Below are 13,390 nucleotides of genomic sequence, written 5' to 3'. Positions count from 1 at the left end.
GTGGCATTGCTACCTTTAGTTCTGCATTGCTGCTGGTGGCGATGCTGCCTTCAGAGCTGGGCACCTGGCCAGCAGCTGCTGCTCTCCATCCACCCAGCTTTGAAGGCAGCACTTGCTGCCAGCAGCACCACGGAAGTAAGGGTCTCAATGGGGCGCAAGTAAGTCTGCTGTGAAAAGTGATATTTGTATGTTTGTTAATATCACTGTTCACAGCTTCCCAGTTAGATAGGAAGTTTGCCCTAGTAAGTCTGCTGTGAAAGGTGATATTAACAAACATACAGATATAACTTTTCATAGCAGACTTAGCACCCCATTGCCGCTCTTACTTCTGTGCTGCTGGTGGTGGTGGCGCTGAAAGCCGTGCTGCAGCCAGCAGCAGTGCAGAAGTAAGGGTGGCAATGGGGCACTAAGTCTGCTGTGAAAAGTGATATTGATACAGTTGCTTCGTGCCCCTCCCCCCAGTATTAAATAGTAACTATTTCAAAAAATAACTTTTCTGCTTATAACAGTAATTTGATAAAAATGTCTTTTCGTTTTAATTTAAAAGCAGTGAGAAAAGGCAAGTTCATTTTAAACAGTACGGCTATAAATTTAGCATTTAAAATAGTGTTATAAACTAAAAACATATTTTTATATTTAAGGGGGAGGATCCGCACTCAGAGCTTGCTGAGTGAAAGGGATCGCCAGTACAAAAGGTTTGAGAACCACTGATCTTGTCTGACCAACTGTATTGTCCAGTTGCATCCAGTGATTCCTGCATCCAGCCCAACAACTTGTGGTTGAACCAGAGCATGCCTTTTGGAAAGACCTGAAAGCTTGATTGAAAGATTTCAAGCGATGGAAAATTTACCACAGTTTTGAGTAATCCAGGAGTTCTGTCCAGCATCCAAGTTCCTGTATTTCACTGAAATAACCTGAACCTCTAGTATTAATATTATAGCAGCAAAACATTTTTACGTGGCTTGTTTGCATATCCTCACTCACGTGGCTTTCTGACAAAGGTTGATCATGTTACCAGCCTTAGAGTTTATAAGAAAATAAATCGTCAAGATTTTGCCTCTCCTAAAAGGATTCTGTTTTTATTTTTACTATAAATAGATACATCTGAATCTTCTGATCAGCAGCGTCGACCCCTGTCTGTAAATAAGAGCCGTCAGCAGTTGCTACGAGAAAAAGCTCTTCAGCAACAATGTCAGAAACTGGGACGGCAGGATGGAGCAGCCTCTGTACTTCCAGAACAGCTGCTTTCTGTACCAAAACACAAGCCCTGTCTTCCTCAGCAGCCTCTGCCGCCGCCACCTCCATCCCCAATCAAGGATCAAAGGCAACATGACACCAGAGCTCAACAGAATGCACAGGGACTTGAAAATCGTTGTAATGGCAATGAAAAACCCCAGGAACTCCCTGTAAAGATGGATTTCAAACTGGAGAAAAAGAGAGTGGAATTGTTAGTAAGTCTGTAAAATCAAGGGATTGGTTTTATTCCTTACTAATTCATCATTTTGTTGTACAATAAACTAAAGTTTAATATTAAACTGTACTGTATTTTAGAATAAGAAGTCTTCTCCTTTGCTTCTTTTCTGCTGATCCTTTAATTGCCACCCTTTGTTCAGTAATATCTCATGTAGACCTGAGTCCTGCAATCTAAAGGGCTAGTCTACACTGGCAATGTTAAAATGCTCTCCCAGCGCTCTAAAAAACCAACCTCCACGAGGGGTGCAGCTACCAGCTCTAGGAACGCAGCTACCAGCGTTGGCGCACTGTCTACGCTGGTGCTTTACAGTACTGAAACTTGCTGTGCTAGGGTGTGTTTTTTCACACCCCAAGCGAAAAAGTTGCAGCGCTGTAAAGTGCCAGTGTAGACAAGCCCTAATTCGTGCAGAAAATGGAGTCCCGTTGTCTTCAATAGACTCCATTCAGGCAAGATTGCAGGATTAGGGACCTAAATTGTAAGGCGGCCAGGTCATGGGACTCTTTTTTTTTTTTTTTTTTTATTGTCTTTGAAGGGTTAAGCACATCTGTTGATTCTGGTTTATTTATGTAGTATACAAAGCTCACATTTGGAAATGCATCTTTTTGGTTCTGTTTAACTTTTGCCCCTTTCAAAAAATTGCTCTCCTGGTTTTCAAAACTTTCTATGGGCCCTCCTTTTGATTTGGTGTGGAGGTGGGTTTCAGTTGTTAAGTCTCCCCCCTTGGCTAAATAATGGCCAGAGAACATGGCTTTAGATGTGCTAGACTGCATCTTGATGGGGTTTTTCAGTCGTCTTGAGCTAACATGATTGAAAAAAACCCATCCTTTTTGCATCAAGAGAAGGCTGTGAGGTTAACTCGCTATACACTGGTGTTTTCTTACCTGCTGACTTAGTCTCTGCCTCCTCTGTAATTACTCCTTGTTACTCTACAGCAGGGGTGGGGGGTTGCACCAGAGACATTTTTCGCTTGTGTTGTTGTGTGTGTCTTGAGCTGTGTGTGTCTCTCCAAACTACTGAATTGCTTGTTCTTTTAAAAGTTGGTCTTAAACCCTTCCTGTTCACTTCAGTATAGCGTCTCAAAACCCATCCCAAATGTCCCTTTCCTGCCTAACCACACCTAACCTTCTGTTCTCTGCTTACTGTAACTAATAGAGCTGATCAAATAACATATTTGATGAATTTCACAATTTTTTCCAATAAATTAGGCCAGTATTTCTCTTTTTTTCACCCAGTTTGTAGAGCTGGGTGAATAATAAATATTTGACTGTGTAGAAATTCCTGATATCAGAATAGTTTCAGAATAGTTTACTAGAATGAGCAATTTTTTTTTTTTTTTAAATAGACTGCCTGACTATATACTTACTGTCTTGTTTGTTGTAACTATTTTGCCCTTGTTTGTCTGAAGTTACTTCTGGGTACCCAGAGTAATAAGTTCTTAGGCGCCAAAGTTGTTATAGTTAATGCTAAAAAGTATTGGAAACAAGGGATAAAACATCATGTTTTAGGGTTTGAGCTGATCTTTAACAATTAGGGGTTAGGATGAGAGTATCACGGGGATCAAATTACCCCATAGGGGCCTAGAGTGGGGATTTTTGCACCCTCCTCTGAACCATCTGGACAGTAATTGCCATACTTGATCAGACGCATGCCCCATCTAGTCCACTATTCCATGTTGCTGCAAGCAGCTATGTGTAGTTTTAGTCAGGAAGTTCTCCTTCTCTCTACTGTGGTACAGCACTGCATAAATGGCCAGGTGCCTTACGTGTATTTATTTTTCCTTTGTGTAAAAGACTGGCTATCTGGCACAGCTTGTATTAAGGTGATTTTTGTGTTTTACATTTTTAGGTTTCTTTTCCTGCATGCCTCCATACGCTCTATTTCTTTTTCCATCAGTGAGAGTCCCAGTACTCAGTAGAATGTTCATTCTTCCCCTGACTGTAAGCATTTTGTAATGCTCCGTGGCATGTATTCATTTAAAAAGTAAGTACGTACTTCAGCAAAGCCATGGACAGGGTGGATTTGATTTAAATCACTAGTCAGGAAGACTCGATTTATTCATGGATTTCTATATTAAAAAGTGCATTCTTGTTGGTTGTTATAACCTTAATAAATATTCTTCACAACTCAGAGATATAGGTTTCATTTTTAGAAGGTACACACTATACATTTTTAAAGTGATTTATTTTGAAAACTTTTCAGATTAGTTTTACAGCTATATCAGAAAATGAATGATTGTTTGGTATTTCATTTACCAAAGGTAATTGAAGCAGATATTTATGAAGTCATTGGGAGGTGAACTTTCTCCAATTCAACAGGTTAATCATTAATATTTGGAGGATTTTCTTGCCATGCTGTATTAGGAGGAGAACATCACCAGACAGACATTTAAATTGTTTTATCTAACTAAAACAATGTTACGTATTCTGGATTTTTTTTCAACAGCAAACATATAATATTTTAACAAAACAAGCATATGAATTTTTGAAGTTAGTTAAACATTCAAGTTTTTTTAAAATCAGGTTTGTTTTTGTTAAAATTGTTTTTAACTAAAATAGTTAAATGAGTTTAAAAAAAACAACAAAAACTTAAATCGACTATGTCAGCCAGGTCAACATGAGAAACTTAAAATATTGGCTTCTGCAGCTAACTCAGTCGTCTTCACCTTCATTTTCCTGTTCGTGCATAATCTGGAAAAGAAAAACAAGCTTTCCTGCTTTTTCGGGTCCCAAAGGATTTCTGAATTTGGAATGAATTAGTCCAAAGGAAGAAAATATTCTTTCTACACTAGCAGAAGAAGCTACTGCTGTTAAAAGTGAGATTATTACTTCAACAGGCTCTGAATCCAAGTGCTTATGTGACTTCCACCAGTTCACTGGTGTGACTTTCTTTAAAACATCATCAGCAAACATATATTTCTTGAATGGTTCTTATTCCCAAACTGGGTCTCTCTTACGGCCTGCTGCCATTATAGATTTTCCCTTCTAGTGAGAGAATGGTGTGGTAGATCTCAAATCAATGAAGGCTACACTCAAAGACCTCAAGACTTCTGCAATATGCTGCTCAAACAATTTCACTTTTGTTTCTACTACCTGTCCCTCCCATCTCACATTTATCTCCAGACTTCTTCTTCTTGTCCAGATCTATTCTTCTAGACTAAGCACTGAGTCCCATTGGGAAGATAGAAATATTAACGTAAATAATCTATACAGAAGCCCCTGGAACCCCATAAAATGGGGTCCCTAATCCATGAACTATTGGAACTCATTTACAAAACTTTTCTTAAAGATTACATGAATATATTGTCTCATACTATAGAATTAGAATTTATAATCCCTATTCCATGATGAGATATCTTTGAGCTATAATGTATCTTAATTAAAATTATCTTTAGATGAAATGCTTTTTGAGGAAAAAAATCTATCAAAAAAATCCGATTTAAATAAAAAAAATCCAATATTTTTGATTTTTTTTTTTAAATAATTGATTTTTATCCACCCTGGCCATGGATAGTGCTATGTCAGACTGACAGGGCCAAACTTTCCCACTTAGTACATTCTATAGCTAACGCGTTGGTTGCTGCCCAGCAGCCACCAATGCAGACCCAACTACCATGTATATTCCATTGGAACATTCCCATGTCAAATAACACCCTATGTTCTAGCATCACAGTGGTTTGAAAAAATTTCTTCCTTCCCTTTAGCTATCAAGTAACTTCAGATGTTTTATTCCGGGGTGGATTGATTTACATCACAGCAATTTAAATCACCAAGTGGAAATCCTCAATTTAAATAATCAATTTTAATCAACGTTTCCATTTGTACTTCAGTTATTTTCTCAATAAAGGTGCATTCTCATTGGTTGATATAACCATTAAAATGTTGATTTACAACTAAATACAACTTTACACACTATTTGGTACATCTCTTTGCTACCTAGGAGGATATACTATAGCTGTATACATTTATTTAGACAATTGTATAGCTTACTATTTTCAGATTCTTATTAATTGTACATTTTTTGTATGTTAGAAAATGGTGAATATGTTGCGTATTTATTAGATAATTAACTTTTTGCTAATATTTGTGTCAAACTGCATTGGGGAGTAAATGGAATTTAATTAAACACAACATATAAAATTTATTTTTATTAAAATAACATTGAATGTTTTGGATACATAAACTTCTCTTATCAAAACATGTTTCACATTTGCATGTTTCACATTTCACATAAGTTCAGGCCTTAACGTATTTTATATTAAATTCAGATTTAATTTTAAGCAGGTTTGTTTTTAAAAAGAAAACCTTACTATAATTTAAATAAAATCAGACACCAATTGAAATACAAAAATAGTTTTTAAATTAAAACCCAATTATTTTTATCCTCCATTGTATGCCTTGTTCATGGAAGAACAGCCCTATTATGCATTAAATTATGAGGAGAGGATTGTTACTGAGATCCTTTTGAAAAGGTGATGGATGAAACCACCGCAACAACTAACATGATGTGACTTACGTAGGGGAAAATGGCATTCGGCCACCAACAGCCAAAGACTGTTGCATTCATTTAATCCAATTAGGATGAATTTATATAATACCATAAAATATTTGTCTGCCCAGGATTTTAGAGATGGGTTGGGGTGTGTATGATTCATAGTGAAAAGCCACCTATTTGTGAACAATATATGCTAATTTTAGTTAAAAACATGGGATTCTAATGTAGCAAAGAACAAACCCCACATTCTTTGTTCATAAGAGACCCTGGCTTGCTTTTTTTTTTAAGAGTAAACTTGAGTATCTCCTGAAGCTAATAACTCTTCTTCCTGATCAGTCTTCCTTCCTCATTCGCACAGAACCGAGGTGTTGAGCTGTCCTTGGATTCTTGGAAATCCTTAATGGGTGCTCCAATAAAATAAACACAAGGAGTATGACTGCTGTTTGGGTGGGGAGAGGCAGGAAAGAGACGAACCCTTGTTTAACCCTGTTGCTTTGTCAATGCCCAGGCAGGAGAAATCTCGTTGGGAAGTTCTCCAGCAGGAGCAGCGGCTGATGGAAGAGAAGAATAAACGCAAGAAGGCACTCCTGGCCAAAGCCATTGCTGAAAGGTGATGAGGACGTTCTGCGTTCTACTGCCATACCTAGGGAAGGGGGGTGTTTGTTGTCTATGATAAGTTACTAAGTTTTAGCAAATCCAACTTGTCCCCCTTTCCTCTGCACTAAAGATTTTTGTGTGTGTGTGTGTGTGTGTGTGTGTGTGTGTGCAAATGAGCAACAGTATATGATACTCACATTTTATTCCAAATTGTGTGGTGGCTAAGAAGCTCTTTTTATGTGGATTGCATTTCTGAAGATGCAGCTTCTTCTGCAGACTGATAATTCCTGTTACAATTTTACAGAGTGAATCTGATGTTCTTGAACAGATCAGTGATTTTGCATTTAATTTGGTGGTATTGTGTACAGTGATTAGAGCAGGGGACAGGGACTCCTGGGTTCTAGTCCCAGCTCTGCCAGTGACTTGTTATGTGACATTTAGAAAGTCACTTAGTCTGTTTGTTCCCTCAGCTATAAAATGGGAATATTACCTTTTTCTCGGAAGTCTGGAGAGACTTAATTCATTATGGTGTGTAAAGTGCTTTGAGATTCTCTGATGAAAGGATCTCCATTAAAGACATCTTAATATTAATGAAAAATGCAGCAAGTTGAGTCTGATAGAAGAGGACAACCAGCTGTGCTAAGTTCAGACTGAATGCACACTGTGCGAGAAACAAGTGTTGGTATTAAGTCAGAGACCTTTAATGCTAAGACAAGAAGGAGTGTAGAGATAAATGAAGCAGCAGTGTCCAACAGGCTTCAGAGTATGGGACTAGAGAATACAAGAATTGGGTGAATGAAATAGAGAAGACTAGAGGATATAGTTGATGGGGCTAATATGTAGTTTGGAAAAAGTGGCTGAGCTAAAAGGGCTTATTAGACTGCTGGCACAAGGGTGAAAGATAGGGCTGAGTTAACGTTTAGTTGTGGGAATAACAGGATAAGTCTCTATTATAGTTGAATGTAAAGGAATTGATAATATAAGGGGCATTTGGAGGTGCAAAGCTGGTATGTATCTGGATACAGGTGGTGTGAAAAAGGTATTGGTTACATGACCAGTTGCTGATAGAATTGGTGAATTGATTAAAAAGGTGACAGTGGTTTGCTAATGCTGGTCAGTCAGAAGACTGGAGATATTAAGATACCTAAGGCTATTTTATGGAAAATCAAATCTGTGTTTGACAAGCGTGGTGCACTGATATGATGGGTGGTGGTAGCATGGCCTAGTATGAGATCTCATTGAAAATTACCTGAGGTGCTTGGGTCTGAACATGCTTCCTGTAGATAGTTTTAGTTCTTGAACTTACAAATGTAATAAACAGAGTTGAAGAAAATTATGTAGGGCTTGATTGAAATCTTTCATATTTGATGTGACTCTTTCCATTGACTTCACTGGGCTTTGGATCAGGCCTATAGAGAGTAATCCTACAAAATGGAAATAATCACATTTGGGCTAGGTGACCCAGTCTTTTTGGCTCCTGCCTCCTTTGGCTTCCTTTCTAGCAATTTTCTATGTTCTTATGCTTAAAGTTACTTAGTTTCAAAGAGTGAGTTTTCCGAGTGAAGGAATACAATCCATTTTAGGCACTTTGATTGCAGTCATTACATATTTTTGTTTCAGACTGTTAATAGCAGACACTTTAGATCCCCATAAATATGGGAAGAAAGATCAAGAATCTTGGGCTAGGTCTACACTACAGCGGGGGGTCGACCTAAGATACGCAACTTCAGCTACGTGAATAGCGTAGCTGAAGTGGCGTATTTTAGGTCGACTTACCTGGCTGTGAGGACGGCGGCAAGTCGACAGCTGCCGCGCCGCCGTCGACTCCGCTACCGCCTCTTGCCGCGGTGGATTTCCGGAGTCGACGGTAGAGCCATCAGGGATCGATTTTATCGCGTCTTCACTAGACGCGGTAAGTCGATCCCCGATAGACCGATTGCTACCCGCCGGATCGGCGGGTAGTGAAGACGTAGCCTTAAACTATCAAAGAGAAACCTTTGAGCAACTACTAATGAGCTGATGGGTCTGGAGTTGAAACACAACATGTCTCTTGTGTAGGATGCTTCTAAAGAGAGAGAACTTGCATCTTGTTTTTTTCAGATCCAAAAGAACTCAGGCTGAAACAGTGAAACTAAAGCGAATCCAAAAAGAGCTACAGGCTCTGGATGACATGGTGTCTGCTGACATTGGGATCTTAAGGAACCGAATCGATCAGGCCAGCATGGACTATTCATTTGCTCGGTAAGCAATTAACAGACAGAGCAGCAAGTACTCTTGGGGAAAATGTATGCAGTTTCCTTTCACTGAAGAAAGGCTGATGCGAGTCATGTCATTAAAAGACCCAGTGCAGGTGTATTTAACAAGTTTTAATATACAGTGGTTTCTCTTTAGATCATAGTGGCCTAAACAGAAGCTTGCAACTAACATAAGTTTCCCGACTGAAAACTTTACTTGCCATTCCACCCCATCCCCCGCCTTTTCATTGTACATATGTGCTGGTCCGTTATGGTAGAGTTATACATAAGCACTACTGTGTTACAGAGTGGTTTCGTTGTTGGCTTTTTTCCTGGGAAAAGAGCAGTTTTAAAAGAAGAACCAAACACATGTAATGTATTACATCAACTCTGTAAACAAAAGTCCTGAGTCAGGAAAGCGCCCTAATTAAGGACAGCACTTAAGCTCTATTGAAATCTGTGGGACTTGCATACATGCCTAAAGTTAAATATGTACTTTCTTGAATTGGGACCAAGTGTAGGTCAGTTTCAGTCTTCAGGGTTCTCAATGTCTCTTTCCATCATTTGAGGTTTTTTTATTACTATTATTATTATTACTACTACAAGGGAGTGCAACTCTGACGATTCTCTTTTGCAGCATCCTTCAACATGTAAAATTAATCTGAGTGCCTCATTAGTATAGGGTAAACCACAACATGAGTATGTAAATATAAGCATGTTTATATAGGCATTTAATGAAATGGAAATGTTTGGTTGTGGTTTTAGTTCACTATTCAACGTGTAGAAATTGTAGTTTTCCTTGTAACTTTTGCTGTGTATTGACCCACAGGCCAATAAACATGGTAATTAGCTTTTAAATGAATACCAGTGGCAGCTAAGTACTGAGGATAGCTATCGACTAATTATCATTTAAAATGGCAGGGACTAGCTGACCTTATGTAGTTCCACTATTTTAGGATATTTTGGAAAAATCACACAGTTTCAGATCTATGCCAGAGAAGACTTTTCGGTGCCAGTGTGTTTGTAGGATTTACTCAAATAGATTTCAGAAACCATGAAACATTTAGACATGTATCATAAAACATTACACCCATTTGAACTGTGCATCTTAAATTCTCAGTGATAGGAAAAAATCATACAGAATGTTTACAGGAAACTGTACTTAGGTAACAAAGATGGAAAAAGGAAGGTTAGTAGGGAAAGAAGGCAAAGCTTTAAAAATACGCCTCATGAGTTCGCTGTGTTTTTGTATAATCAGTTTTTCATGATTTGGAAAGTAGAGTTACACATGGATTTTCAGTGTTGTAGAATATACCACCCACCATTAAAAGCTTTCATTTACCTAACAAGCAATGCCTTTCTGAGCAATTATTGAAGTTTTGCCTTATATTTTAAGGCTAAATGCCAAATTAGTTTAACCTGCCAAGAAGTGCAGTATTTATAGTCCTAATTGCATAGTTCAGACTATAAAATGGAATATTTATAAATATTCCGATGCAAAAAAAAAAAAAACTATGTTCATGCAGGTTAAAGTTTTAATTGGACAAATGTTTCCACAGTAACCTTAATTTTGTTCCTTGCATGTATGCTTCATGTCTGAGTTCTTCATTACATCATCTCTGTGACTCCCTTGTGACAGAAAGAGGAGTGGGTATTTTGGGGCCCTGTGGACATGGCTTTGTCATTCACTGCCATGAATAGAGTTCCAGCTGGGAGCAGAATCCTGCGGTTATTTCTTACTGAAATATACTCTGAAAAAATCCTGTTTCATTTTGTTCTGCTTCCTCAAACAAAAGGACCACTGTGTCCCTCTATTGCTTGGTAATGAGACACCTGAATATGGCTTTCCGAAGCAGCTCTTTGTTTTTACAGGCACCTTTGTGATACTATATTTGTGGATGCTCTCTGTCACAAGGTGCAATACAGGGTCGTGGTGTGTATGATCCACAGCCTCCCTCCTCTCTCAGCCAGCCTCTGGTATCCTTCTACTAGTTAAGTCCTTCCACCGTTATGTTGCCCCACAAAATATTTGTAATTGTTGCTTTACATTAGAAAGTTTGTCACGTCAGAATGTACAAACTGATAAGTGTCCATGCTGATGATGCAATTATTTTTACATTGGTGACTCTGCAAAAGCTGTGGTCATTATATGGTGTCATGTGCTGTGCCCATCTGTACTGCTAGTGACATAGGTATATGTTTTTTTGAATGACAGGGAAAGTACACTTTTAGAAAAGACTGAAGTAGCAATGTAACTACTTCATTAATTACATAGAATGTTGATCTGTTGGATTGTTGATCTGTTTAGCTAACAATAAAATGAACATGAATCACTTTGGTATCTTTCTGAATAGTTAATTTTCCATTGGAATACATGGAGCAGTTACTAGTGATGATTTCTTTCAGCATGCTGGAGATGAATCTCATACAAAAGTCAACAAAATTGTTTGCCATCTGTGCATTTCAGACAAGGGAATTTACTCCTAGAATGCAGCAGCAGTGGAAACTGATGGAGTGGACTTTCTTCTGCTGGCACATTCTCCTTTCCGTCCCTTGCTTTATAATTGTTGAACAATGTTGCTGTGTGCTATTAAATAGCTGGCCTTGCCCACTGCAGAGGAAAATGCCTTTCAGTGATTGATCAAGTATTCATCCATGTGTGTAACTTGTAAAGCACTTTGGGATTCTTCAGGATGAATAACACCAAAAACATTATTTTTGCAGGAAGCGATATGATAAGGCAGAGTCAGAGTATGTATCAGCAAAGCTAGATTTCCAACGGAAGACTGAGATCAAGGAGCATCTCACAGAGCATCTATGCACTATAATACAGCAGAATGAACTCCGTAAGGCCAAGAAGCTGGAAGAGTTAATGAAGCAGCTGGAAGTGGAGGCAGATGAAGAAAATCTGGAACTTGAGATTGAGGTGGAGCAGATGCTGCAGCAGCAGGAGGCAGAAGGAGGGAGACAGGCTGCCCAGTCTCAGAATCTGTCTCAGACTGCTGAGGAAAATGCAGCTTCATGTGCTACAGTGAAGGAGAATGAGCATGCTGGTGCTGCTTCTGAACAGTTAGTGGAGCAGCCTGGAAATTCCTGTAGCAAGTCGCTTTCAAATATGGGTAGCCAAAATCAATCAGTAAACACTACTTGGGATGAAACCCCCGCTCACTCTGATACATTACTATTGTATGCAGATAAGGTAGCGTCTGATGGATGATATACTTGATTTACTGCGTGCTATAGGTTACCCCAAGGCTTCTGCAGTGTCAGTAACACATCCCTCTTACGTTATCTCTATTTTTAATTTGATTTAAAATAATCTATTTTTAGTTACCTGTCAGAATCTTCCATTCTGGGTCACCTGTCTGTCCTGTTTTGTATTTTTAGGTCCATTCATCCCCGGATTTGCTCACTATTTATGGAGCTTTGTGAGACTGGGGCTTGCTAGGAGGGAGTACTAAGTAGTGGGCAGCAATGTTTGTCTGTAGGCTGGGCTTGTGTGAGAGTGAAGATTCCCAGCTAACCATTGCAGACATCAAACCAAGAAAGGGAGATGTTTGTTTTCTTGAGAAGGTGTCATAAAAGATTAGGTTTTATTACAGAGATGTTCTTTTCCTCATGTACGGTGATAGGACATTTCCAATGTGTCCACAAATTTCCTTTGCAAATTTCTTTTAATCGTGTAAAACCCGGCTAGGTTTCAGAGACATCCTTGGATATGGTAGCTGATACTTTATTCTGTAGAGAACTATAAACAAATTTAGATTTGTATATTGCTATAAAGGCCAGGTTGGCTGTAATATTTCCTATTTATAACTGGTGTCTATTTTTTTTCAAATTACTGTAAAATTCTTAATATCTGGTCTTTAGAGTCTGATTTGTGAAATTACAGCATCAAATGTGTTACAAAAGTATCAGCTTAATATATGGTAGAAAGGAGGTGGTTGTAGACAGAAACTAGAGATCTGGCTAATATTGAGGCAAATGCGGTTACAAATATTTGTCTCATTTTCAGTAACATCATAGCTGCCTTAAATCCGACAAATCAAACTGGTGTTGATAAAATCATGAATAATCCCAAAAGTAAATAGGAACTAAGCCCTTCCATACATTATGTAATGTTCAGTAAATTAAAGTTAACAACTTCCTTGTCCTAAGGGTGGGTGTGTATAACCCCAGTAGAACCTTGTTAATTTGCCCAATTATTGTTTTCAAAGGGATTTTAAAAAATCATTCCAGATGGGGAAAGACAAAAGAATACAATTCTGGTTTTGTGATGACCTCTTGGAGTGGGGTGGTTTTCAAAGAGCCTATGATGCAACCATGAACCAGATAGCAATTTTCATATCTTCTCTGCTACACAATCTGCAGCTTTCTTTCACTATGGAAATTTTAACTGTTTCTCTTATACTGAACGTTTGTGTGTCACAGTTTGACGATCACTGGAGTGACCCCACCAAACGCGATTGTGAGGGACCAATTCAGTCATTGAAAACCATGACACTTTATTCACAGTTTTTATTGTAAAAATAAATTAATGTATCTTCTATCTATGTGGCTTGTTTACTTTCAGTTATAGTATTTGGTGTTCAAG

At 38.4% G+C, this 13,390-nt stretch overlaps 1 protein-coding gene across 2 annotated transcripts in view; it reads left to right on the top strand.

Annotated features, from left to right (window-relative positions):
- LOC112107378 (RAB6-interacting golgin) overlaps positions 1 to 12,587 on the top strand; it is a 13,632-nt gene extending 1,045 nt beyond the window's left edge. For both annotated transcript variants that reach the window (XM_024201049.2, XM_024201048.2), the window contains exons 2-5: positions 1,099 to 1,447; positions 6,474 to 6,575; positions 8,663 to 8,803; positions 11,521 to 12,587. In XM_024201049.2, the coding sequence (XP_024056817.1) occupies positions 1,099 to 1,447; positions 6,474 to 6,575; positions 8,663 to 8,803; positions 11,521 to 12,013 (1,085 nt within the window). In that variant the 3' untranslated portion in view covers positions 12,014 to 12,587. The remainder of the gene's footprint in view (positions 1 to 1,098; positions 1,448 to 6,473; positions 6,576 to 8,662; positions 8,804 to 11,520) is intronic.
- Positions 12,588 to 13,390: the final 803 nt, after the last annotated feature.

The sequence above is a fragment of the Terrapene carolina genome, unplaced genomic scaffold (assembly GCF_002925995.2).
Source record: "Terrapene carolina triunguis isolate 2854851 unplaced genomic scaffold, T_m_triunguis-2.0 Scaffold210, whole genome shotgun sequence".
Classification (NCBI taxonomy): Eukaryota; Metazoa; Chordata; order Testudines; family Emydidae; genus Terrapene; species Terrapene triunguis.
This window is presented reverse-complemented; position numbering and strand designations above follow the sequence as displayed.